The sequence below is a fragment of the Pantherophis guttatus genome, chromosome 1 (assembly GCF_059756535.1).
Source record: "Pantherophis guttatus breed Tessera chromosome 1, ASM5975653v1, whole genome shotgun sequence".
In the NCBI taxonomy this organism is placed as follows: Eukaryota; Metazoa; Chordata; class Lepidosauria; order Squamata; family Colubridae; genus Pantherophis; species Pantherophis guttatus.
In genome coordinates, this window is record NC_142063.1 from 222,988,849 (window position 1) to 223,012,280 (window position 23,432).

A 23,432-nucleotide genomic window follows, 5' to 3' on the forward strand; every position below is an offset into this window, starting at 1 on the left:
GTAGTCTATAGTGCTGCAGAACCTCCTTCTTCTATGGTGTTATGATTCATGCAATGCTTTTCCACTGGTAGGAGTGGGGAGTAAGACCAGAGAAATCAGCCAATCTTTCTGCTTATAACATGCAAAATTAGAACAGTGCCATTTGATAATCAGACACAATACAGACAGGTTAAAGCTTGGCAGTTGGGGAAGCCACTTTTGTGGTGGCATAGCTTTCTGGTGGCTCCAGGATGGGAGGTTGCATTCTAACTTAGTTGTGTGGAAAGGCCCAAGCATTTCCAGGGAACACAGAGGTTGAACTGAAAAGAGTATCTTGACATCAAATATGGGATTGGTGAAACTTTCCCATTTTGCTTTGCTGTCTCTCCCTGATTCTACTTCTATAGCTGCATTGATAGTTGACACAAACTGGTTGAATCTTGTCCATCCTGCTCTTGGAACAATGAATACCATATCTTTTTAATTGTTCTTGCAAAGAAAACTCAGCCCGGGTATGCAGAGCAAAGCTTTGGTTCTCCAAGATCCCTCTCTCTTGGGAAAGAACAATCACAATTTTCCTACTATTTTACCTTTAGCCACAAGGTGGTAACCAATCCTTGTGGAGTTCCTATGCAGGCGTACTCAGCCGTTAAAACCAACCAAGTAAAAGCAAAGCTTAGCCACTATCCATATTTCAAGCTGATCCTTCCTGTTTATCTCTCTCTCTCCCTCCCTCTCTCCTTCCCTCCCTCCCTCCCTCTCCCTCTCTCTCTCATATCTATCTATCCATCCATCCATCCACCCATCTCTATCTATCTCTATCCATCTCTATCTATTAACCTGACTAGGTGGCTCAGTAGCTAAGACACTGAACTTGTCGATCAGAAAAGTTGGCAGTTCGCCGGTTCGAATTCCTAGTACAGGTTTCCTGCGTGAGCAGGGGGTCGGACTAGATGACCTCCAAGGCCCTTCCAACTCTGTTACTGTTATTATCTGTCTGTCTGTCTGTCTGTCTGTCTGTCTGTCTGTCTATCTATCTATCTATCTATCTATCTATCTATCTATCTATCTATCCACCCATCTCTGTCTGTCTGTCTGTCTCTCTCTCTGTATCTGTCTGTCTGTCTGCCTATCTATCTATCTATCTATCTATCTATCTATCTATCTATCTATCTATCTATATCTATCTATCTATCTATCTATCTATCTATCTATCTATCTATCCACCCATCTCTGTCTGTCTATCCGTCTGTCTCTCTCTATATCTGTGTCTGTCTGTCTGTCTGTCTGTCTGTCTGTCTGTCTGTCTGTCTGTCTGTCTATCTATCTATCTATCTATCTATCTATCTATCTATCTATCTATCTATCATCTATCTAGCTGGCTAGCTATCTAGCTAGCTATCTCTATAATCTATCTATATCTGTATCTATCATCTATGTTATCTACAGTATATCTGTATATCTGTCTGTCTGTCTGTCTATCTATCAATTTCTATCTATCTATCTATCTATCTATCTATCTATCTATCATCTATCTATCTATCTATCTATCTATCATCTACTGTATCTCTATCTATCTATCATATGGCAAAAATATTAAAAAGCATATCACAATTACAAGAAGCAAATATAAGACTATTTACTGTTTACAAATTCAAAGGTTGACTATTTGTTTGATCAATACATGATGGAGTTTCCCTGATATGCACTTAATAGCACAATACAAGTGGTCCTTAACATACAACAGTTCATTTAGTGACCGTTCAAAGTTACAATGGCATTGAAAAAAGTCACTTATGGCCATTTTTCACACTTAACAACCTTTGTAGCATCCTCATGATCATGTGATCAACATTTAGATGCTTGGCAACTGGTTGATATGTATGAACTTTGCTGCATCCTTCTGACAAGCAAAACCAATGGGGAAATCAGATTCAATTAAGAATCGGGTTACTAACTTAACAACTGCCGTGATTCACTTAACAACTGTGGGAAGAAAGGTTGCAAAATGGGGCAAAACTCACTTAACAAATGTCTCACTTAATAACAGAAATTTTGGGCTCATTTGTGATCATAAGTCGAGGACTACCTATATGTCTACTGTCTGCTTTGGAGCATCGCAGCTGTATTCCGAAGAGGGGAGCTTTCCCCATTTACGGAAGAGGCTAGTGCACCTGCCATGCTGAGTCCTAATCCTATTGACCAAGTCTTACGGATAGATTGAATCCTTTTGGTTCAGCTATGAAGAAGGGAATGTTGTGACATTCTGGAGGAGCCATAAAAAACCATTTTTGCATCCAGGCCTGAAGCAGATTGAAATTGTTATCCAGCAAGTTTCTGGCTGTCCTAATAGGTGGATGTCTGGAGTAAAGTTTGTTATTTATAGTATCAGTGATATTTGCATTGATTGGCAGGTGAATATTGATCCTCCCTGCAAAGCTACCCTTCTGGTTAGTAGCATTAAGAATAGCTGGGCAACTCTTCCTCCCAGGCTGGCTGTGGATGGTCTTCTCTCTTGTGATGCCCTGCAGCCTGTTTTGAGATTCTCTCCCCCCAACACCATCCCCTTGTCCTGCTGTTCTCAGACAGTATTGTCCAAAGAGTGACGGGAACAGTTGCTGCTGCAGGAATGTGGAATGTGCTCTTTCACAAGCTTAACTCCCTCTTCGCTTCAGATTTTGTATCAGTTGAAAGGTAGGAACGCCTGAGGATAACCAGAGCCTTTCGTTTCCATTGAAATCCATCTACGGGCAGAGTGTAATTTCAGCCAAGGGATCACCAGGCTCTCCTCAGGAACATATTTGAATGATTCTGAGCATGTTCAGAATGTACTTTCCTCAGTATTCACCAACCACAGCCAGCCTCGGTACTTCTAGAATTATGAAATGATGCTTCTTCCTAGTTAATATTTCCAGCCTTTCTGATCTTTCATACTTTAGTTTTTAGATGGTTCAGATATCTGTCTTTTTCATGAAAATAATAGAAAAGGGAAGGGAATTAGGAGGAGGAGGACTGTATCACTACCTGGTAGGATTCATTTATCAAAAATGATAATGGTCCCCTCCATCTTTTTGCTTATTACAGGGAGCCCCTCAAAAGAGGCTATGCTAGAGCTGTGATGGCAAACCTATGGCACACGTGCCACAGGTGGCACGCGGAGCCATCTCTGCGGGCATGTGAGTCAACACCCAGGTCAGCTCACCGTGCATGCCCGCATACCTCCTGCCAGCCAACTGATTTTCACGTCTCTACCAGGAGATGCGCGCACATGCACGGGGTGTGGGGTGTGTGTGGCGCCCCCGCCCCATTTTTGGTTCCAGGAGGCTTCAGTGTGGCCTAGTAACACCAAAATGGGGCATGGGGGGGCGGCGCACCCCCCCCATGGCCCATTTTTGGTCCCATGAGGCTTCAGGGAGGCCTGTTAGCATCAAAACGGGGGTCGTGCATGCATGCACGAGGGGCGAGGGGAGCACAGGGGGCATGCACATGCATGGGGATGGGGCCTGCAGGGGAGCATTGCATTATGGGTGTCAGCACGCACATGCATTGCTTTCGCACGCGCACGCATGCTTTCAGCACCCGAGGAAAAAAAGGTTCACCATCACTTTGCTAGAGAGCATCAGCAGCACTGAACATGGATGCCCTCTTCTGAAGGCCCCCAGTTTTTGTGAGGTCATGCAACCTCTTGAGACCCAGGAAGCTTAACACTTGTAAGAAGTAGGTCACAATTTGCAGGACTTGTTGAAGTTTTGCACATAAGGCAGTCTTTATTCTGAACAGGTTAGCAGAGGATACATACACATGTTATAAATGTCTGGGCTAGCTGAGACCAGCAGCTATCATCCATTTAGGAACCAGGTAGGGAATAAAGTTCACTAAAGTTGAGATGGAGCATGTTTTCTACCTTCTCTGAAAGTGGTGCCTTGAGGAACTTATAAAGCATTTGTCACAACTGCAGAGAGGCAGACCCAGATCAAAAGCAAGTTTGAGGAACTGGCACCGAGAAGCACTACAAACTGTGAAAATAATCTTGCAGATTTAGGCAATTGCCAGGAACAAACACTCACGATTCATAGGCTTTCGGGATTTTGCTGGAACATCTGGCCGAGTGGAAACATTGTTATGGATGGAAGAATCAAGGGCCAGTTTCACACGGAAGAAAATAGACATTGTGACTTATACTGTAGCTCTTCTGCCATTATTGTAATCAAATTAGAATATGAATTAGAGTGTGTGTACATACTCACCTGAATATGAATATGGAGTGGTATACCTTAATCAATTATTACAGATTAACAGAGTTGGAAGGGACCTTGTAGGTCATCTAGTCCAACCTCCCACTCAAGCAGTAAACCCTACACAATTTCTGACAAATGGCAGTCCAATCTTTTTTTGAAAGTCTCAAGTGATGAAACTCCCACAACTTCCGAAGGCAAGCTGTTCCATTGGTTAATTGTTCTCGCTGTCAGAAAGTTCCTCCTTATTTCTAGGTTGAATCTCTCCTTGATCAGTTTCCATCCATTATGGAAATGGATTTCCAAGAATTTCCAAGAAAGAAGCATTTTCCAAGTAAAGATTCTTTAAATCTTTACTGGATAGGAGCCTGGATAGCTCAACAGACTAAAAGCCTGTTATTAACATTCAGCTGTCTGCAATTATTGCCTGTTTGAATCTCCCCAGGCTCAAGGTTGACTCAGCCTTCCATCCTTTCTAAGGTAGGTAAATTGAGCATCCAGTTGTGGGGGCAATAAGCTGACTTTGTATAAAATATACAAAAGTATGAAGGCTATTGCTTAACGCATTGTAAGCCGCCCTGAGTCTCCAGACAAGGGCGGCATATAAATCTAATTAAAAAAAAAAATTTGCACCCAGTTAGTATTGTATTCACTTATGAATCATGAGAACATTCACTCGGAGTTAGATAAATTGGTTTACAGGGAAGCTACATGCCAGCTGGTTAAATTAGGGTGCAAAATCTAATCATGTATTTTCTCAAAGAGAGGAGAACTGAATTTCTGTTTCTTTCCACCTTTCCCCAATGGACTTGGATGACAATTCTAATGCATTCCAGCCAGAATGGCAAGTGGCCAGAGATAATGGAAAATTCCACATGTAAACATCTGAATAGCCCACTTGGAAAAAAAATGGAAGCTCTGCTGACACTACAGTTCATCCAGCTATGGCAGAAACTTTTTTAATATACTCATCTACGTCATATATAGCAGTCTATAACAAGAACAACGTAAAAACAATAGCCACATACTATGAAGATAAAAGCAGCAGCAAATACAAAGAATTCCCCAAAACTAAAATAATGAGTAAAATTAAGCATTTGCCAATACAATGGTTTTCTAAAAAGGAGGTGCACGTACATGCCAAATAAGTACAGATGATGGAGTTGACCACTTGTACCACTGTATTTCACAGATACTGAAGAGTTTTGTTTTTCTGATTAAGTATATTAGGCACATTCATGGTAAACAAGGCTATCATACAATCCCACAAACACTCAAGAGCATCCTCTTCTCCATCAAAAGTAAGAGCATTTTTTCTATCAAGGGAAAACAGCCATCATGCTATCTTCTTCCAGAGTGTGGTAATGCACTGCACATGGCTCTTTGATATTGGGATGTGGGAAACAGTTTTATTAATCAAATTTATATAGCCACCCATTTCACAAGATGTGACTTTGAGCAACATGCAATAGTCATTAAAAAGAATACATGCATAAAAACAGACATTAAAAATGCATATTTGGCTGCCATTTAAGATAGTTTCTAGATTAGAGCAGGGGTGAAATGCTCCCGGTTCGGACCGGATCGCCCGATCCGGTAGCGATGGAGGCGGGTGGTTCGGAGAATCAGTAGCAAAAATCCCTGCCCCCCCCATGCCCAGCTGAGCCGCACAATCATCAGAGGCTTTTTTTTCCTTTTAAAAGCATTTTTTCTACAACCTCTTCGGCTGAACAAATGCTTTTAAAATTAAAAAAAAAAAGCCTCTGATGATCGTGCGGCTCAGCGGGGATCATCAAAGGCTTTTAAAAGAAAAAAACCCTTTTTTTCTTTTAAATGTCTCTGATGATCCAAGCTGAGTTGCCTGATCGTCAGAGGCATTTAAAAAAAAAACCCTTTTTTTCTTTTAAATGCTTTTAACGATCCAAGCTGAGTTGCCTGATCATCAGAGGCATTTAAAAGAAAAAAAGTTTCTGCTGATCAGGCAACTCAGCTGGGATCATCAGAGCCTTTTGAAAGCATTTTTAACAACCTCTTGGCAGAAGAGGTTGTAGAAAAAATGGTTTTAAAAGTAAAAAAAAAAATGGCCACGCCCACCCAGTCACATTACCCCCCCCCACCAAGCCACGCCCACAGAACCGGTAGTAGCATTTTACCACCGGATTAGAGACCCTACTTTGCATGGAATAGTGTAAGAGCATGTTTAGAGTGAGCCTGGGCTTTGGTTGCTCTTAGGGCATTCTGGCCGAAGTGAGCTCAAAGTGACTGCTAAGGTTAAGATAACAGATTAACAGAGTTGGAAAGGACCTTGTCGGTCATCTATTCCAACCCCCCGCCCAAGCAGGAGACCCTACACCATTTCTGACAAATGGCAGTCCAATCTCTTCTTGAAAGTCTCAAGTGATGAAGCTCCCACAACTTCCGAAGGCAAGCTGTTCCACTGGTTGATTGTTCTCACTGTCAGAAAATTTCTCCTTATTTCCAGGTTAAATGTCTCCCTGTTCAGTTTCCATCCATTATTCCTTGTCTGGCCTTCAGGTGCTTTAGAAAATAGCTTGACCCCTTCCTCTCTGTGGCAGCCCCTCAAATATTGGAAGACTGCTATCATGTCTCTCCTGGTCTTTCTCTTCACTAGATTAGCCATGCTCAGTTCCTATAATCGTTCTTCATATGTTTTAGTCTCCAGTCCCCTAATTGTCCTGGTTGCTGTTCTCTGCACTTTTTCTAGAGTTTCAACATGTTTTTTATAGGGTTGTGGCTGAAAGTACTGGATGCAGTATTCTAGATGTGGTCTTACTAAGGCTTTATAGAATGGCATTATATATACATAGAGTGGTATAGAGTGGTTCTTAATACGAGCAGAGGCAGCTCCATGTGCTGCTGGTAAAGGAAGTCTGCTATCTTCATCCACACTTTTTCTGTTTTACTAAAAAGTGTTAGATAGAAGCATTAGGTAACAATGGCTCCAAGAATCAATTTCACAATTTGAAAACCAAAAAAATGAAAACTACAGAAGTTGATGTCTTCAGAGACATTCCCATGGTATTTTAGACTATTCGTTTTTAGAAAAGTAGACCATAATCCAGTGGTGGGTTTCACTTACCTTTGCTACCAGTTCACTCGTGCACGCATGCTATCTTCACTCATGGGCACGCCACTTCTGTGCATGTGCAAAAGCTTCTCCGCATGCACAGAGCATATTTGATGATGTCTGGGTAGGTGGGTGGAGCCTCCCGCCACCGCTGCTACTGATTCGCCCAAACTGGGGCGAACTGGTAGCAAGTCACCACTGCCATAATCCCTACCTGTATTTCTATAGATCTATTATATTTGTAGAGAAATGTTCACTAGTTGTAAACCTTAGACATTTGATTTCATTGATAAAAATGCAGTTATCACTTTTCTATCAGCATCACGCAAAACCAGAAAGCAATTAAAGCAGCAAATGTGATGGTAAAAGGAGAATCAATAACATAAATGTGTAGCAACTTCAAGAGTAATCAATTTGAAGGGGGCAGAAGCTTTGTTTATATACCAAAGAAACCCAAAAAACCCTCCAATTAGTCTCGAAGGTCCTATTAGATTCCACATTGATTTAATTGCCTAGAGTAAAATATCACTTCCTCCCCATTTCCAAGATATGTCAAACACCATGATATTTTTTTAGAAAGCAGGACAAATATGATAAAATATTATTAAAATGTTATTTTTCACAAATCAGTTGGATAGCATTGAGTGCCTAGGTCCTCCTTGTTCAACTTGCCCTGGTCTTCTGGTGGCCTTAATAAAGGCCCCCAAATAGTGAAGAGAACTCAAAATCCTGTTTAAAGAACTGCAGGAAAAACAACCTAAGACAACGTGTTCTTACTACTGGGCAGGTGTCTCCACTCAGTGATGACTGCTGCTGCCCAGTGAGGTGAATCACTTCCAAGACATTGCTTTAGTTGGTGTAGCAACTGGTGGGTGTGCTGTTGTTGTTGTTGTTATCGGCGGCCTTGGAGTCTGTCTCAGAGCCAGGGAATGCTCCCCTCCCAGCTGGGTTGCTAATATTGGACTCCTGACTTGATCTGCCAGGAACTGCTGCCAGGGTATCCTCCTATGAGTAAGAAGACATCATAGCTTCCATCCCATCCCAGGCAAATATAGAAGGGCTGAATAAACCAGCAAAGAGTTGCTTTGCTTTGATGAAGTTTCATGCGAAGCCCTCTTTTAAGGCAGCTTTGCCAGCCTGCTTTCTAAATAGCACCACATATGGGCAGCTTCACTTCCTTTTGTTGGATGAGATGGACTTCTCTGTAAAGAAGTTTATAAAAGTTTATAAACCCCCACAGTTTATAAAAGCCAATTGGACCACCTTGCACTACCCTAAAAGTAACTACTGATCTTCCTTGCTTCCTTCTTCACAGCCAGATAAGAATCCTAAAAAAAAAAAAAAAAAAAGTTCCCAAGAAGAAACTTGTCACTGATCCTCCAAATATTTTCTACATTCCCAGGTAAACAGACCTGAGCTAGCTAGAATAGGAGTTCAAGTTTTTTCCCAGCAATGCAACAATGCCGTTAAACATTCAGTGAAAAAGATACCTCTGGCCAACCTTTATTCATCTAATGTGAAATGTTTAATTTGAATCATTCCATCTTTGGTTCAGTTGCCATGATTTAATCTTTTTGGTCTGGATGACTGAGTCTTCATTTACATGTCGAATCATTTAAGTATAAAATCAGGTGGTTTGCTGTAGAGTTAGTATTAGTGGAATAAGGTCAGATTTGATTAGAAGCCCCTGCCTTAAAGTGCTTACAGTCCAAAATGCAACAGAGAGGTCAACAGCAGAGCGGAGACTAAGGCAAAGGCAATAGAAAGAACTTTAATTCAATTCTGTTCTTAGATAGGCATGTTTAAGCTGATGGTTCCATGCAGTAATAAATTAAAGGAATAATACTATATTGCTTTAAAAAAAAACCTCAACAGTTTCAATATCTTCAAATGACTCTAATAAATGCTTACATTACATCCCTTGTTTAGAATGATTCTTGCCCGCCCTCTGTGGCTGACCCTTTTATTAATCGTTTCCTTTCATTTAAGAGAGCTTCTGTTTGAGCAAGTAAAATTTATCTAATGATTGCCTATTTAAGTACATAGTTACTGCATTCCTAAAATGCCTCCCAGTTAGTCCTGTCTCATTCCTTGCAAAAGTGTGCTTTGAATGCCAAGAATTTTGCAACTAAAGTAATTGCGCATTAGTTCTATTTAATTTTTGTTGTTGCAGGATTACTATTCAAAAGAAAACATAATAGGGAGGGATGAACATTTACTATCAAAATAGACCTAGAGGGCCAGATTCTTAGCATTTCCAGCCAGACCTTTCTGTTTCTAGATTTTGCTCTGATTTCTTTCCATTCCTGGAGGCCATCTTGTTGAGCAATTAATACCTTGAGATTGCAATTGGTCATACACTTCTGTGTGCAAACATAGCTTTCTTGTTTATCTAGCTAAATCTCTGGAGAAAGCAGCTTTGAGAATGGAATGTGACTCTCTTCCCTCAGAGGCATTTAAATTACTTTTCTTCCATTCCTCAGCGCTTATATACCCCTTTGCTGACTCTGTAAACTGCTTAGAGAGGACTCTGACTCTGAGAAGCACTCTGAAGCGGTATATAAGTCTAAGTGATATCACTATTGCTTTGTGGGAGATTTGCAACCAAGTGCAAGCAATCCATGCGCATGGACAAAATTGCTGAAATGGCAGAAAGTTGGAGAATGTCTCTACTTTTCTGTAATAAAAGTTGCTTGAGGTGGTAGATTACAGACTGTCTGTTTGTCAGAGGGTTGTTTTGCAATGTTGCAGGATGTGAAGCAAGGGTGAAATCCAGCAGGTTCTGACAGTTTCTGGAGAACCGGTAGCGGAAATTTTGAGCAGTTCGGAGAACTGGTAGCGGAAAGTTTGAGTAATTTGGAGAACCAGCAAATACCACCTCTGGCTGGCCCCAGAGTGGGGTGGGAATGGAGATTTTGCAATATCCTTCCCCCAGGAGTGGGGAGGGAATGGGGATTTTGCAGTATCCTTCCCCTGGAGTGGGGTGGGAATGGAGATTTTGCAGTATCCTTCCCCTGCCACACCCACCAAGCCACACCATGCCCACCAAGCCATGCCCACAGAACTGGTAGTAAAAATATTTGGGTTTCACCACTGATGTGAAGGGAGGGATTCTTTCTTTCCCCCTTTTTTTAACACATGGGGGAGTTAGGGCTTGCTGGCTGGGGAATTCTGGGAGCTGAAGTCCACTCATCTTAAAGTTGCCAAGGTTGAGAAACACTGCTCTGGATTCAGCAGGGAATGGAAGCTGGCACAATCCATATAAAGATCCAAATGTATTTCTTTTCTAGCAGGTGTCTCTGGAGGACAGCCCCAAATTGGTGCTTAAATTTACAGCCACAAAGGGAATTCAAAGATTTGGCACGTTCTGTGCAAAGAACTGCTGGGTTAAGGATGACATTTCCATCCCCTTTTACCACGAATCCTCAGACTATTGACCTTCAAATGTTGAACTTTGAAAAAGGATTGGGGAGGGGTTTTTGTGACACCATCTATTGTGTGTGCACGGCGATGGTAGGAACAGCAACGTGAATTATAGTCATGCCATGACAACAACACTGGAGAGGATTAAGAGAAAGTGAGTGAAAGATGACTCAAAGTGACAGGTGATTGACTGTGGACTTTTAGCTCAGGCTCCTGTCTCCTAATTCCTTCCAACGTCTCCGAGGAAGTTCTAGTAAAGGTGGTGGCATGAACTCCAGGTAACAAAAATTATGCTGGCTTTCAATGGGTTCGGTGCCAACAGGGCATTTAATGTTATCTGAAGCCTGAGTCTCGCCTTCCTGCCAGAGGACTCCTGTTTGTGAGTTTTCTAAAGCTATAAATGGAAACTCTTGCTGGGAAGAAATTATCACCCAGGCATTCTGATCCAGTCCAGTCTCACCACTCGAGTGTGGGCAGTCATGGTTTCTAACACCTAGCCAGATAAACTCCTTCTTTTTGGGATTTAAATCTTCCTCTTGCTGGGAAATGGAGATAGAAAAATGTAAAAGAGTCTCTTCAGCAAAAGACATGTTATCCCAAGAGAAGCTGAAGGTAGGATGCAATTTTCCTTAGCGTTATTATGCAATATTAAGATACTAGAGGCTGGGAGGAAAAGTTGGTTACTATTTTTATACTTCCTCCAGTGACCTTAATGATTAACAGGTTCAGCCATGGGGTGTTGAAATTAATTATGCCATAATCTTTCAGCAGGAATTAAGGAACTTCATAATCGATATTTTCCTGGCTATGAATTTTTCAGATGATAAATCCTGGATCTGCTGATGCTCGGTGTGTAGTGTTGTCTAAAAATAAAACAATTCTATAATTTACTAAATCTTATTGTATGCTCGGTGTTGTACAAATAGGTATGAGAAAGAGAATCATGGAAGAAGCAGCCTACAAAACGTCCTGTTTCATTTTGTTTATGCTACTTCCTGATTACAACTTCAGTGAGAAAGATAGAATTTGTTTGGGACGATTGTTGTTATTCTCAGGGGCATAGAGGCTCCATGTTATTCCTGACACTGGAAATTGATAAGCTGTATGAGAGAGAGAGAGAGAGAGAGAGAGAGAGAGAGAGGGAGGGAGGGAGGGAGGGAGGGAGGGAGGGAGGGAAAAAAACCTTGCAGTCACTCATATTGAATGACAAATTAGAAATAGTATCACATTCTTAAATAAGAATGTCATAATAATAAGAGCACTAGAGTTATCGGTTTTCTGTTATAAACAGAACTGTCTGCCTCGATGTCTGGGCTGCAAAACTCCAAACAATGCTAGATGGTAGCAGATGTCAGATAAAAAAACTCTACTGCCACCTACTGGTTGCTCAGGTTTTTGCATACCTGATATAGTAATCCAGCCACATGACCACGGAGACGTCTTTGGACAGCGCTGGCTCTTCGGCTTTGAAACGGAGCTGAGCACTGCCCCTTAGAGTCGGGAATGACTAACACATATGTGGGAGGGGAACCTTTACCTTTTTATGGTAATCCTGGGCTGTTCTTTTTAGAATTTATATGTTGGCAAAACTTTGTTTCTATTCCAATACTTTTAATAGACTCCAACAATTTAAATATTGGAGAAAATATGAAAACTGAAGTGGGCCACTTTACATCTGTTCCTCATATATTGAAAACTTTCTCCTCAACTGTTAAATGTTGCAGTTGTAACTTTGAACGGTCTCTAAATGAATATTGTAAGTTGAGGACTATCTGTAGTGTATTTTACCTAGTGGTGGGGCTAGCCTTTAATGTGTTAGAATGAAAATAAGGAAAATGCACATGTGAACCAGCTTTTAAGAACTTTCCTTGCAGCTGTCTGCCACCTTGTCGGCGGAAGTCACTCTGTTCTTTTCACAGGTTGAACATTTTAAGTTTCTACTTGAAACGATGCAAATAGATTCCTAGCATTATAAGCATCTGAATCTCCATTCTGCCCAGCTTAGTATATGTGATCATGTAGGCCGAGATCATTTTAAGAAACAAATAACAATGCCCGCATGATGTTAGACTAAGATTACTGAGCATGTTAGTGATAATTGGGCATTGGGTACAGACATGGTTCCTTTCAAAATTCAACCAAGGACAGCAGATTAACATGTTGCTCTCTTGGCTAAAAGAGAAGTTATTTTCCCCCCACCCATACCCTGCCCCCACAATTCCACAAATAGAAAGCATTATAACTGGCAGTTGATTTTTTCTTTCTATTTCAGCAGAAGGACAGTGACCTTAACAACACCTGACAGGGGAAGTCTACCTTACAGGATGTAGGACTGATCACGATTGCCTGAAATTGCAATCATGACAACATCAGCGACTCTGACTGAACTGAGAGACCGAATGCCTTGTCCTCAGAGTTGCAGAGTAGCAATTTCAGGCAATCGTGATCAATCCTACATCCTGTAAGATAGACTTCCTCTGTCAGGTGTTCTTAAGGACACTGTCCTACTGCTGAAATAGAAAGATTCAGTTGCCAGTGAGAGTGTTTTCTATTTGTGGAATTAGGGGCAGTTGCAACCCTTTCATGAAATGTGGCTTTTTCTGATGAGATTCTATCATCACTACCATACACTCTAGCCTTTCCTAAACATAAAACTACTGGTTCAGTTTTTCCCCGTGATATTAGAGAATTTCAAAAGTTCGTATTGATCACTAAAACCCAAAGACTACAAAACTGACATATTTTGAGATGTGTATTCTCAACAGCCTTTGGAAACTGTTATCTTATTTATTAATTATTTAGGAATTCTTGATACCCAATGTAGCAAGTTATCTTTTTTTCCAGGGGTGGAGTGGAAGGTGGAGTACAAATTACTATTCACAAATGGATTACATTGCATGTCTGACCTTTCTATACTAAATCAGGATTCAGGACAATTGCCAGAAATTAGCATTCGAAACACACTAGCAGTTGACATTTTTGAACAAACAAGAAGAGTTGTGCACCGTGAATGTTCATTCTGAATATTAATTCAAAGAGTCCTTTATCTGTTCTAACGACTGGTTCTCTTTGTCAATCCTGACGCATCTCTCCCTCCAGGGAAATTGTGATATTTTAATCTCTTTTGGATAATTAGGAACTCATCTGTGGTGGGCAGCTTCTGCTGTCTTAACTCCCTAATGGCTGATTGTATGAGTCAGTGATGGGTTGCTACTGGTTCGTCCCAGATCAGGCGAATCGGTAGCGGTGGCGGCGGGAGGCTCTGTCCACCTGCCTGGACATCTGTGTGCATTGTGCGCATGAGTGCACGGGCGCCTACAAGCAAACCAGTAGCGACGGGATTTGAATCCCACTACTGGTGTGAGTTGTCTTAAGAGACAGCAAACACCATTATCCATTTGGGTTTTCTCCAGTAGAAATGCTATGATCTTATCTTTGTCTCTTCACTTGACATTTAGCCTCCCTGCAGGTCTCTCTGCTCAACAGAGGTCAGGAGAAAAATAGCACACCCAGATATTTAACCAGTGGTTTCTTCTACAGGTAGACCTTGACTTACTACCACAATTAAGCCTAACACTTCTGTTGCTAAGTGAGACAATTGTTAAGTGTGGTTTGCCCCATTTTACGACCTTTCTTGCCACAGTGAATCACTGCCATTGTTGAATTAGTAATGTGGTTGTTAATGCATCTGGTTTCCCCACTGACTTTGCTTATCAGAAGGTCGCCAAAGGTGATCACATGACCCCAGGGCACTGCAACTGTGATAAATACAGTTGCCAAGCATCCAAATTTTAATCACGTGACCATGGGGATGCTGCAATGGTCATAAGTGTGAAAAACGGTCATAAGTCACTTTTTTCAGTGCCGTTGTAACTTCAAACAGTCACTAAATAAATGATTGTAAGTTGAGGACTACTTGTATATTTGTTGCCAAATGAGTGCTTCCCATTCAAATCTCCCTTTTGATACTAAATAAACTTTGGGTCCCGACTGTAAGTGCTGGGTCAATAATTTCCAGGTTTGAAAGTTTTGCAACTGAACTCTCCAGTAGATGTTGGGGTAAAATAAGGGTTAAATATGAATGTACCAGTGCATTTGTTGCATCCAGTGAATGCAGTGAAACTGTTTTCCATCTTTTCTTTGCCCTGCATTTTCACATGACTAACTAACTGGGTTGGGATCCCTAGGATGACCGAGGGAGGCTTTGGTTGGAGATAAAGTTTCTATCTGGCACATCTATCCTAAACATTCAAGACAACATGCTGTTTGGCGCCACCACAAAAAGGGAGTAGTAAGGCGTTTGTAATGTTGATCTGCTGGGCAAACTGATACATACCATTCATTCAAAGCACACATTTCTTGGTGGAACAAATCTCTGGATTGGGACCAAATGGTGCAGAATATCAAGGACACCAATAAATCCGTCCAAGTTGCTCAAAATGTATGGTCAGCATTATTTGCCTAAATGTGTAGCTACTGGGTAGCCTGCTCTAAATATATTACTTTGTTTGCTGTAAATCAGCAGCAGAAGAATCCACCATTTCTTTCTGATTTGGACAACCATTGACCTTAGAAGCTGCTCTCCCAAAGGAGGAAGGGTCCAGAATGAAGAACTGGGTGAGACCAGGACAAAAATGAAATGTTAATTGAACGGATTCACTTTAATTATAAGCATAAGCGGACCAGCCTGCCTACCGTCCCTGTCCTATTGTCCCCATTTATTTCTATTCATTTCCTTCGTTCATGTCCATGTTCATATTTATACCTGCTATCTTGTACATGTTTGACAAACTGATAAATAAATAAATAAATAAATAAATAAATAAATTCAAGTTAATAAGCTTGCTTTCTGCATATTTATAAAATATCCATTTTATAAATGGGATGTCTTTTCCCACATATTTGAGTGCCCTTGCTCAGTTCTGTTAAGCCCACAAGTGTTGTTCTGAATTATGATTTGTATCCAAATCAAGTCCATCAGGTTTACTTTAGCCTCTCTCAGAGATCGTGCTAAGCCATGGTGGGTCGCACCCGGTTCACTCCGCTTCTATAGAACCGGTAGTAAAACTGGTGGGAGGCTCCGCCCACCGACCCCGACATCATTAGAATGCTTAGCACGCGCACGGCCCCATTGCGAACCGGTAGTGAAGATAAGTAGAACCCACCCCTGGTGCTAAGCCATGGCTTTAGCTGTATGTGAGATGAATAAACCACAGTTGGCTCACCTGAGTCCAACCACATTGCAGTTTAACTTGATGGGTGAATCCAGCCCCTGATTTTTCAGCTGAATCATCATCACCATAAACTGCAAAACCAAATCACTGGCGAGCAACAATTTTTACCTTCCCTTCCTGACTGTATCTGGTTGGCCTGGTTCAGCAGGTTCCCTTTTAAGTTAAGTTAACTGAACCGATAGCAATATGAAAAATCACACACGATTACTGCATCGAATCAAATAACCTAAGAGGCATCCCTTCCCCACCTCCTCCAAGGAAGACATGACATGATTTTTGTTAGAAATTCTGTTTATATAGCCCTACAGAATGAAATAACATGTCCAGTCACCGTAGTCCTTGGTCCTTAACGGTTTTAACTGTAACAGGAAACGTTCCTTAGAACAAAAAAGGACATAGAGTATAACCATAGAGGCAAACGTTTAAACACTGCCATCTACTGGTTGGCTGTAGTTATTGCAATACAAAATACATTCCAACATGTATTCCAACAGATTTAGGTAGACAAAATAAACCAGATGATCCCGGAATAGCTTGACTCTTCAGTTTATATATTCACTGCTTTTCCCGTCTCCCATTGCCAAAAAAAAACTTCCTGATAATTTGAAGTTCATGAAGTTGAATTCCATATTAGTTTTTGAGGTAGTGGTGGGACAAGGCAGAAGACTTGATGAAAACTTAAAGTATTTATATCCATATTTACATTTAGCTCTATCATCTATACAAATGAATATTCTCTTTGTCATCCCCCCCTCTGAACATATGATGTTTGATTGAAACAAAAAAAACCCTTGAGCCCTGAATTTGTCCTTGAGACATCAGATTTTGAGTTATTTTAATACTAATTTATCCCCAAGGAAGGATCAGCCATTGACACCTTTGATGTAAAATCAGTTTATGTAACTGGTTTTATATGTTGGGCTTTAGCAATTTTTATACTTGTAACTTATAGCACCTTTTAGCTAGTTGTCATTCTAGCAATATATCAGCCAAAAAAGCAGACTTTATATTACCTCTGTGAGGGCTGAGTGATAGTATAAGGCACTAAAAATCACTATTGTAGAAATGGTCCTTGAGAGACTCAGGGCTTTAATTTCTTATGAATGCATTATGTAAGAATTTATTAACCCAACCTTGGAGCAGAGTCCTTCTGACAGAGACCAAAAATGCCCCATATAGCCTTGTCTTGTTTAAATCAATAATTCTTTTATTAGTTGATACAGCTAAGCTGATAGAATAGAATAGAATAGAATAGAATAGAATAGAATAGAATAGAATAGAATAGAATAGAATAGCAGAGTTGGAAGGGACCTTGGAGGTCTTCTAGTCCAGCCCACTGCTTAGGCAGGAAACCCTACACCAATTCAGACAAATGGTTATCCAACATCTTCTTAAAAACTTCCAATATTGGAGCATTCACAACTTCTGGAGGCAAATTGTTCCACTGATTAATTGTTCTAACTGTCAGGAAATTTCTCCTTAGTTCTAAGTTGCTTCTCTCCTTGATTAGTTTCCATCCATTGTTTCTTGTCCTGCCCTCAGGTGCTTTGAAGTATAGTTTGACTCCTTCTTCTTTGTGGCAGCCCCTGAGATATCAGAACACTGCTATCATGTCTCCCCTAGTCCTTCTTTTCATTAAACTAGACATCCCCAGTTCCTGCAACTGTTCTTCATATGTTTTATTATTATTATTATTATTATTTATTGAATTTGTATACCGCCCTACTCCCAAAGGACTCAGGGCAGTGAACAGCTGAATAAAAAACCATTAAAATACAATTAAATAATTGGCCCGGAAAACGAAATTTAAAACAGCCCAAATTTATAAGACAAGTTTAAAATTTAAAAATTTTAAAGAATTTTAAAAACAATTTAAAAGAGAGGTTAGGCCAGGCCGGCCTGCTGAAATAGAAATGTTTTGATGGCACGGCGAAAGCGCGTAGGTCCGGGATCCTCCGTATCTCCAGGGGGAGCTTGTTCCAGATGATGGGTGCCCCCACAGAGAAGGCTCTTCCCCTGGGGGCCACCAGTCGACACTGTTTGGCCGACGGCACCCTGAGGAACCCCTCTCTATGGGACCGTACTGGTCGGTGAGAGGCTACTGGTGGCAGAAGGTGGTCTTGTAAATACCCTGGTCCTAAGCCATGGAGTGCTGTAAAGGTGGTAACCAGAACCTTGAAGCGCACCTGGAAGACCACCGGGAGCCAGTGCAGCTTGCGCAGGAGGGGGGTCACATGGGAGCACGTCGCACCCATAACCACCCATGTGGCCACATTCTGGACCAGCTGGAGCCTCCAGGTGCTCCTCAAGGGGAGCCCCATGTAGAGAGCATTGCAGTAGTCCAGGCGGGAAGTGACGAGGGCATGAGTGACCATATTTAACGAGTCCTGATCTAGAAAGGGACACAACTGGCGAATCAGGCAAACCTGATAAAATGCCCTCCCGGCCACAGCCGTCAAGTGCTCTTCTAAAGACAGATGTGAGTCCAAGAGGAACCCCAAGTTGCGAGCCCTCTCTGTGGGGGCCAACAACTCGTCCCCAATAGTCAGTGATGGCACCAACTGACTATATTGGGATGTCGGAAACCACAGCCACTCGGTTTTGGATGGGTTGAGCCTGAGTCTGTTCCAGTCCCTTAATCATCTTTGTTACTCTTCTCTGCATTCTTGAAAATTAATTTATGGAGCGTCTTTGGAGGGCCAGAATCATGTACCCCTCGAAATGAAGGCAATAAATGAAGAAAAAAGTATTATATTCTGGTAGTTCTTAACTTCCAACCATTCATTTAGTGACTGTTTGAAGTTACAATACTGAAAAAAGTAACTTATGACCAGTTTTCACATTTATGACTGTTGCAACATTCCCATGGTCATGTGAATGAGCAATGCAAATTTTGGGCTCCATTGTGGTTGTAAGTCGAGGACTACCTTATGGAACTGAATCAATGAAATTTATTAATTCATTGTTAATCTAATTTAAAATAATTAATTTGGACTTTTAAAAAAGTCTTTTTTGTCCTTTTCCCACCTTTGACATGTGACCCCTGATATGATACTTATAGAAGTCTTATGTGGCTCTTAATTTTCCCTAAACATGTATATTTTTCATTTAACAGCTAGATACCACTGTGGTTTACCTCTAGCAATTGGATGAGATGAAGCTATTCGGAACTTATGAAATACTTGCCTTTTTGGGAGAGGAGGGAGGAAATGAGAAATAATGTTCACAACCTTTTTATTTACGCTAAAGATTCAGCTTGCTGTTCATAGGCGGACTTGACAGTGGGGAATAAACAGTAATGAAATTAGAGATGCCCTGAGTGTTTTCCTGTTTTTTATTATGTATTTTAGTAGAGTTTTCAGTTTTAATTTGTACAAACAGCTGCCTTGAGTGCTCTTTGTGGGCACAAGGTAGCATATCAATTTGTCAATAAGAAATTCTCACTCGGTGTTGGAAAACAGAAAGGGCTATTTCTCTTGTCGTTTTCTTCTCCTTGCTGAAAATTCAGTTGAGTTGCCAGATCTTAGAGCAACTACAGATGGTCTGAAAAGCAATTGGATTTCTCTAAAGTCAAATCTTTTGCTGAATTGTGACCATAATAAAGGGGGGGGAAAGTAAAATCCAGAGTGAGCGGCTTTGTTGCCTTGTACATCTTCATCCAATGAGACAGTCATGGATAGATAGCAGGAATGCACATGGAATTCATAGTTCCCACCTCTTTGTTGGGAAAAATAATCCTCAATCCTCAATCTTTAAACATCTGTATGAAAATTCTGATTAAAAACAACAACAACAATTCAATAGTTGTGCTGCCTTCTTCTCCTGCCAATTCCCCCTGGTTTGTCTTTACAGTTTGATTTACTTCTGGCAAGGCTGCTGGCCCTGGTTAGTCAGTCAGCAGCTGTGAGTCCTAAAGCCCATTTTTCTTGAAATGTCGAGGAACTCCAACACTGTCCCTGTAACTCAGGCATTGACCGAGTTGGTATGTGTTTCTGTAAATCATATCTATTATCTCACCATATTTTTAATGGGAAAGACGTTATTCATCTGGCTGTGATCTGAACACATCTAGAGTTGACGGGGGTTCTCTTACCATTTCCTTGTCTAGTTTGACTAGTAATCCTATATTGTCTTTTACAATACTGCTTTTGATAGGTTGGACTATTTTGTTTTCTTTTTGTGTAAAGTCAGAAGCAAAGAAATAATTAAACAGTTCCGCTTTCACCCTGCTACCCATCTCCTCCTTGCCATGTTCTCCCAGTAGAGGACTGGTTCCTTGACCTTTTTCTTATTTTTATATGTCGAAAGAAACTTTTAAAAATAATTTTTGACATTTGTTGCAAGTCTTAATTGACCAAGTGTTCCACTGAGTTTGGATTTTAAGATCTTGTTCACTTACTTGATGTATCCTTTCTAACTTTTTTTTTTTACTTCATTGTGCTTGATGCTGTCAGCTTGAAGGATGACCAGGTATTTATAGTGATTATTTTCATCCATACTTTAGATAATATTCCATAGATTTTCTTGATTCTGTCAGTTTTCACTGTTTCCCCCCGTTTCATAGTAAGCATGGCATATTCATCAAGTTCAAACTCCATTGCAATGTTTTGGTTTTATATATGGGCAGTGTTGAACAGAGGCTTTATTTCAGATGTTTCAACCAAAAACCATGCAGTTCATCTGAACTTGGTGCTGGCCAATTCTTGATCTTCCTTGCTCTTTTCTCTACCATTTCTATTATTATTACAAGTTCTTTCATTTCAGCTTTTTAAATTTTTTTATTTACCTCCTTTAACCAAGTTGCATCCTTGTTGTACTTGTTGTACTTCTTTGGGTTATCCTACAGTATATCTGCAACCTATTGGGGGCGAGTCATTGACCCCCCACAGAGGGGGCTCGCAACTTGGGTGTCCTGGACACATGGCTGTCTTTAGAAGAGCATATGACGGCCGTGGCCAGGGGGGCTTTTTATCAGGTTTGCCTGATACGCCAGTTGCGCCCCTTTCTGAGTCGGGATTCCTTATGCACAGTCACTCATGCTCTCGTCACTTCTCGCCTGGACTACGCTAACGCTCTCTACATGGGGCTCCCCTTGAGGAGCACCCAGAGGCTCCAACTGGTCCAGAATGCGGCCACGCGGGTGATCACGGGAGCGACATGGCGCTCCCATATAACACCTCTCCTGGCTCCCGATGGTCTTCCGGGTGTGCTTCAAGGTGTTGGTTCTCACCTTTAAAGTGCTCCATGGCTTAGGGCCAGGGTATTTATGAGACCGCCTGCTGCTACCGATAACCTCCCACCGGCCAATACGCTCTCACAGAGAGGGCCTCCTCAGGGTGCCGTCGGTCAAGCAATGTCGGCTGGCGGCTCCCAGGGGGAGGGCCTTCTCTGTGGGAGCACCCGCCCTCTGGAACGACCTACCTCCCGGAATACGGCTGATTCCGGATCTCCGCACTTTCTGTAAGGCCCTGAAGATATTTTTATTTCAGCAAGCCAGCCTGGCCTGAATAGATTTTAGGGGTTTTTAATTGTATTGCTAGGGGTTTTAAATTGGGGCAGCCATTTAATTTAATTTATTTTTAATTATTTTAACTTTTATATTGCATGTTATTTTAATTCTCGGCTGTTCACCGCCCTGAGTCCCTTCGTAGTCACCTTGTCGTACCCTCATTCTTTGTTGATTTCCACTTTAAGATAATCAAGGCAAATTGTTGCTATTGTTTTTTCATATATTAATTGTAGTATGTTTATGTAAGCAGTGTCTACGCCTTGGTTGAGCAATGCATCGATTGCTGCTTGCTGGAATACTGAGTCAAACGCCTTTTTGTAGTTAATGAAAGCCATGCACAGAGGGATGTTGTACACATTGTGGCTTTTAATGACTTGCTGAATAACCTGGAGGGGATTCGTAGTGCTGTAACCACTACTGAACCCTGTTGGCTCCTTTGGCTGTGCATCATTTAATGTTCTTAGTATTCTTTTTGCTATTATCGTGGTGAAAATCTTGTGGATGACTGAAAGAAGGCTTATTGGGCAATAGTTCTTTAAATAATCTTGGGCTCCTTTCTTGTGTATAAGAATCACTTCAGCATTTCTCCATGCATCAGATATTTTTTCTTCTCTGAGGTGTCTTGATTACAGTTTTGCTAGCAGCTTGTGTGAACTGTGACCACCAGCTTTCAACATTTCAACTGTAACATAGTCATTTCCTGAAGCTTTGCCATTATTCATTGATTTTATGGCACTTGATACTGCCTCTACTAGGATATCTGGCATTTCCTCTTTTATGGGTGTTGTTACTTTTCAATGATCTTGATCTTTGTATGGCTCTGAATAGAATTTTCCAATTATTTCTAACATTTCTTGTCTTGTTCTACACACAGAGCCATCTTCACGTTTTAATGCAAAAACCTTCTTTATAATATTTGTAAACTTGCATTTTGCTTTATTAATCCCTTTTTTTCCATAAGCTGCATGTTGACTGCTGATGTGTTTCTACTTGAATACGTTTTCTTAGGGTCTTGCAAAGTTCAAAGTACTCCAGTTCATTAGCGAAACTTGCAGTGTTCTTCATTGTCTGTCTTTTTTTTTCATTAAAGCAATAATTTCACTAAGATTTTAGATTGTACAAAGTGTTTTTCCAGCAGTGCTATAGATATAGCAGATTCAGGACACTAGGCTATTTCTTCATTTTGGACCGTAATGTTTATCTTTTCCAAATTTTGTAATAGAGTGAAGCGATTTCATAAATTAATCTCAAAATCGCTACGCTTCTCTAATAGCTGATCACTCTTTATTTTCATTTTTTTGTGACGTCTATATCATTTCCATATACTCTTTTCGACAGTCTATCTTCATTGTAGCTTGTACAATTCTATGGTCACTTCCAATGTGAAGCGATTGATGACAGTATAATTGTAGAATATGTTTTTATCACTTGACATGATGCAGTCAATTTCACTTGTCTACCCAGATGACTCTTCCATGTCCATTTTCTGCTAGGTTTTTTCTTATAAAATGAGTTCAAGATATAAAGCTTCATCTATTATCTCATTCATCACTTCCATATGGGCAAATCGCATTTCTCCAGTTGTTGTTCTTCCTATTCGTGCATTAAAGTCACTCATTAGTACTTTGTATCGGCATATTTCTTTGACTTGAAGCCGGGCCACATCATCGAAAAACTCTTCAACCTCATCATCACTACAGCCTATTATTGGCGCATAAGTGTGGATGATTTGAAGTTTATATTATTTGTTCAATTGAATGATGCATTGGGCTACTATGTTCAATATATGTTCAAATTTTACTACAGAGTCTTTCAGCTTTTGGTTGCCTGATTTAGCCCAGTGATTCTTAGCATCCATTCTGCCATCAGACAGGTCTTCCTGCTGCCGTGGGTAGTTTCCCCAGGGCCTCTGTGGAATGAGAAGCATTTCTGAAGTTGCATTGACATGTTTGAAGAATAAACTA

At 40.9% G+C, this 23,432-nt stretch overlaps 1 protein-coding gene across 5 annotated transcripts in view; it reads left to right on the forward strand.

The window, feature by feature from the left end:
* Positions 1-11,161: 11,161 nt before the first annotated feature.
* MLIP (muscular LMNA interacting protein) overlaps positions 11,162-23,432 on the forward strand; it is an 81,106-nt gene continuing 68,835 nt past the window's right edge. For 2 of the 5 annotated variants that reach the window (XM_060689252.2, XM_060689253.2), the window contains exon 1: positions 11,162-11,337. In XM_060689252.2, the coding sequence (XP_060545235.2) occupies positions 11,272-11,337 (66 nt within the window). In that variant the 5' untranslated portion in view covers positions 11,162-11,271. The remainder of the gene's footprint in view (positions 11,338-23,432) is intronic. The other 3 variants (XM_034436708.3, XM_034436710.3, XM_034436709.3) reach the window with 2 other exon arrangements.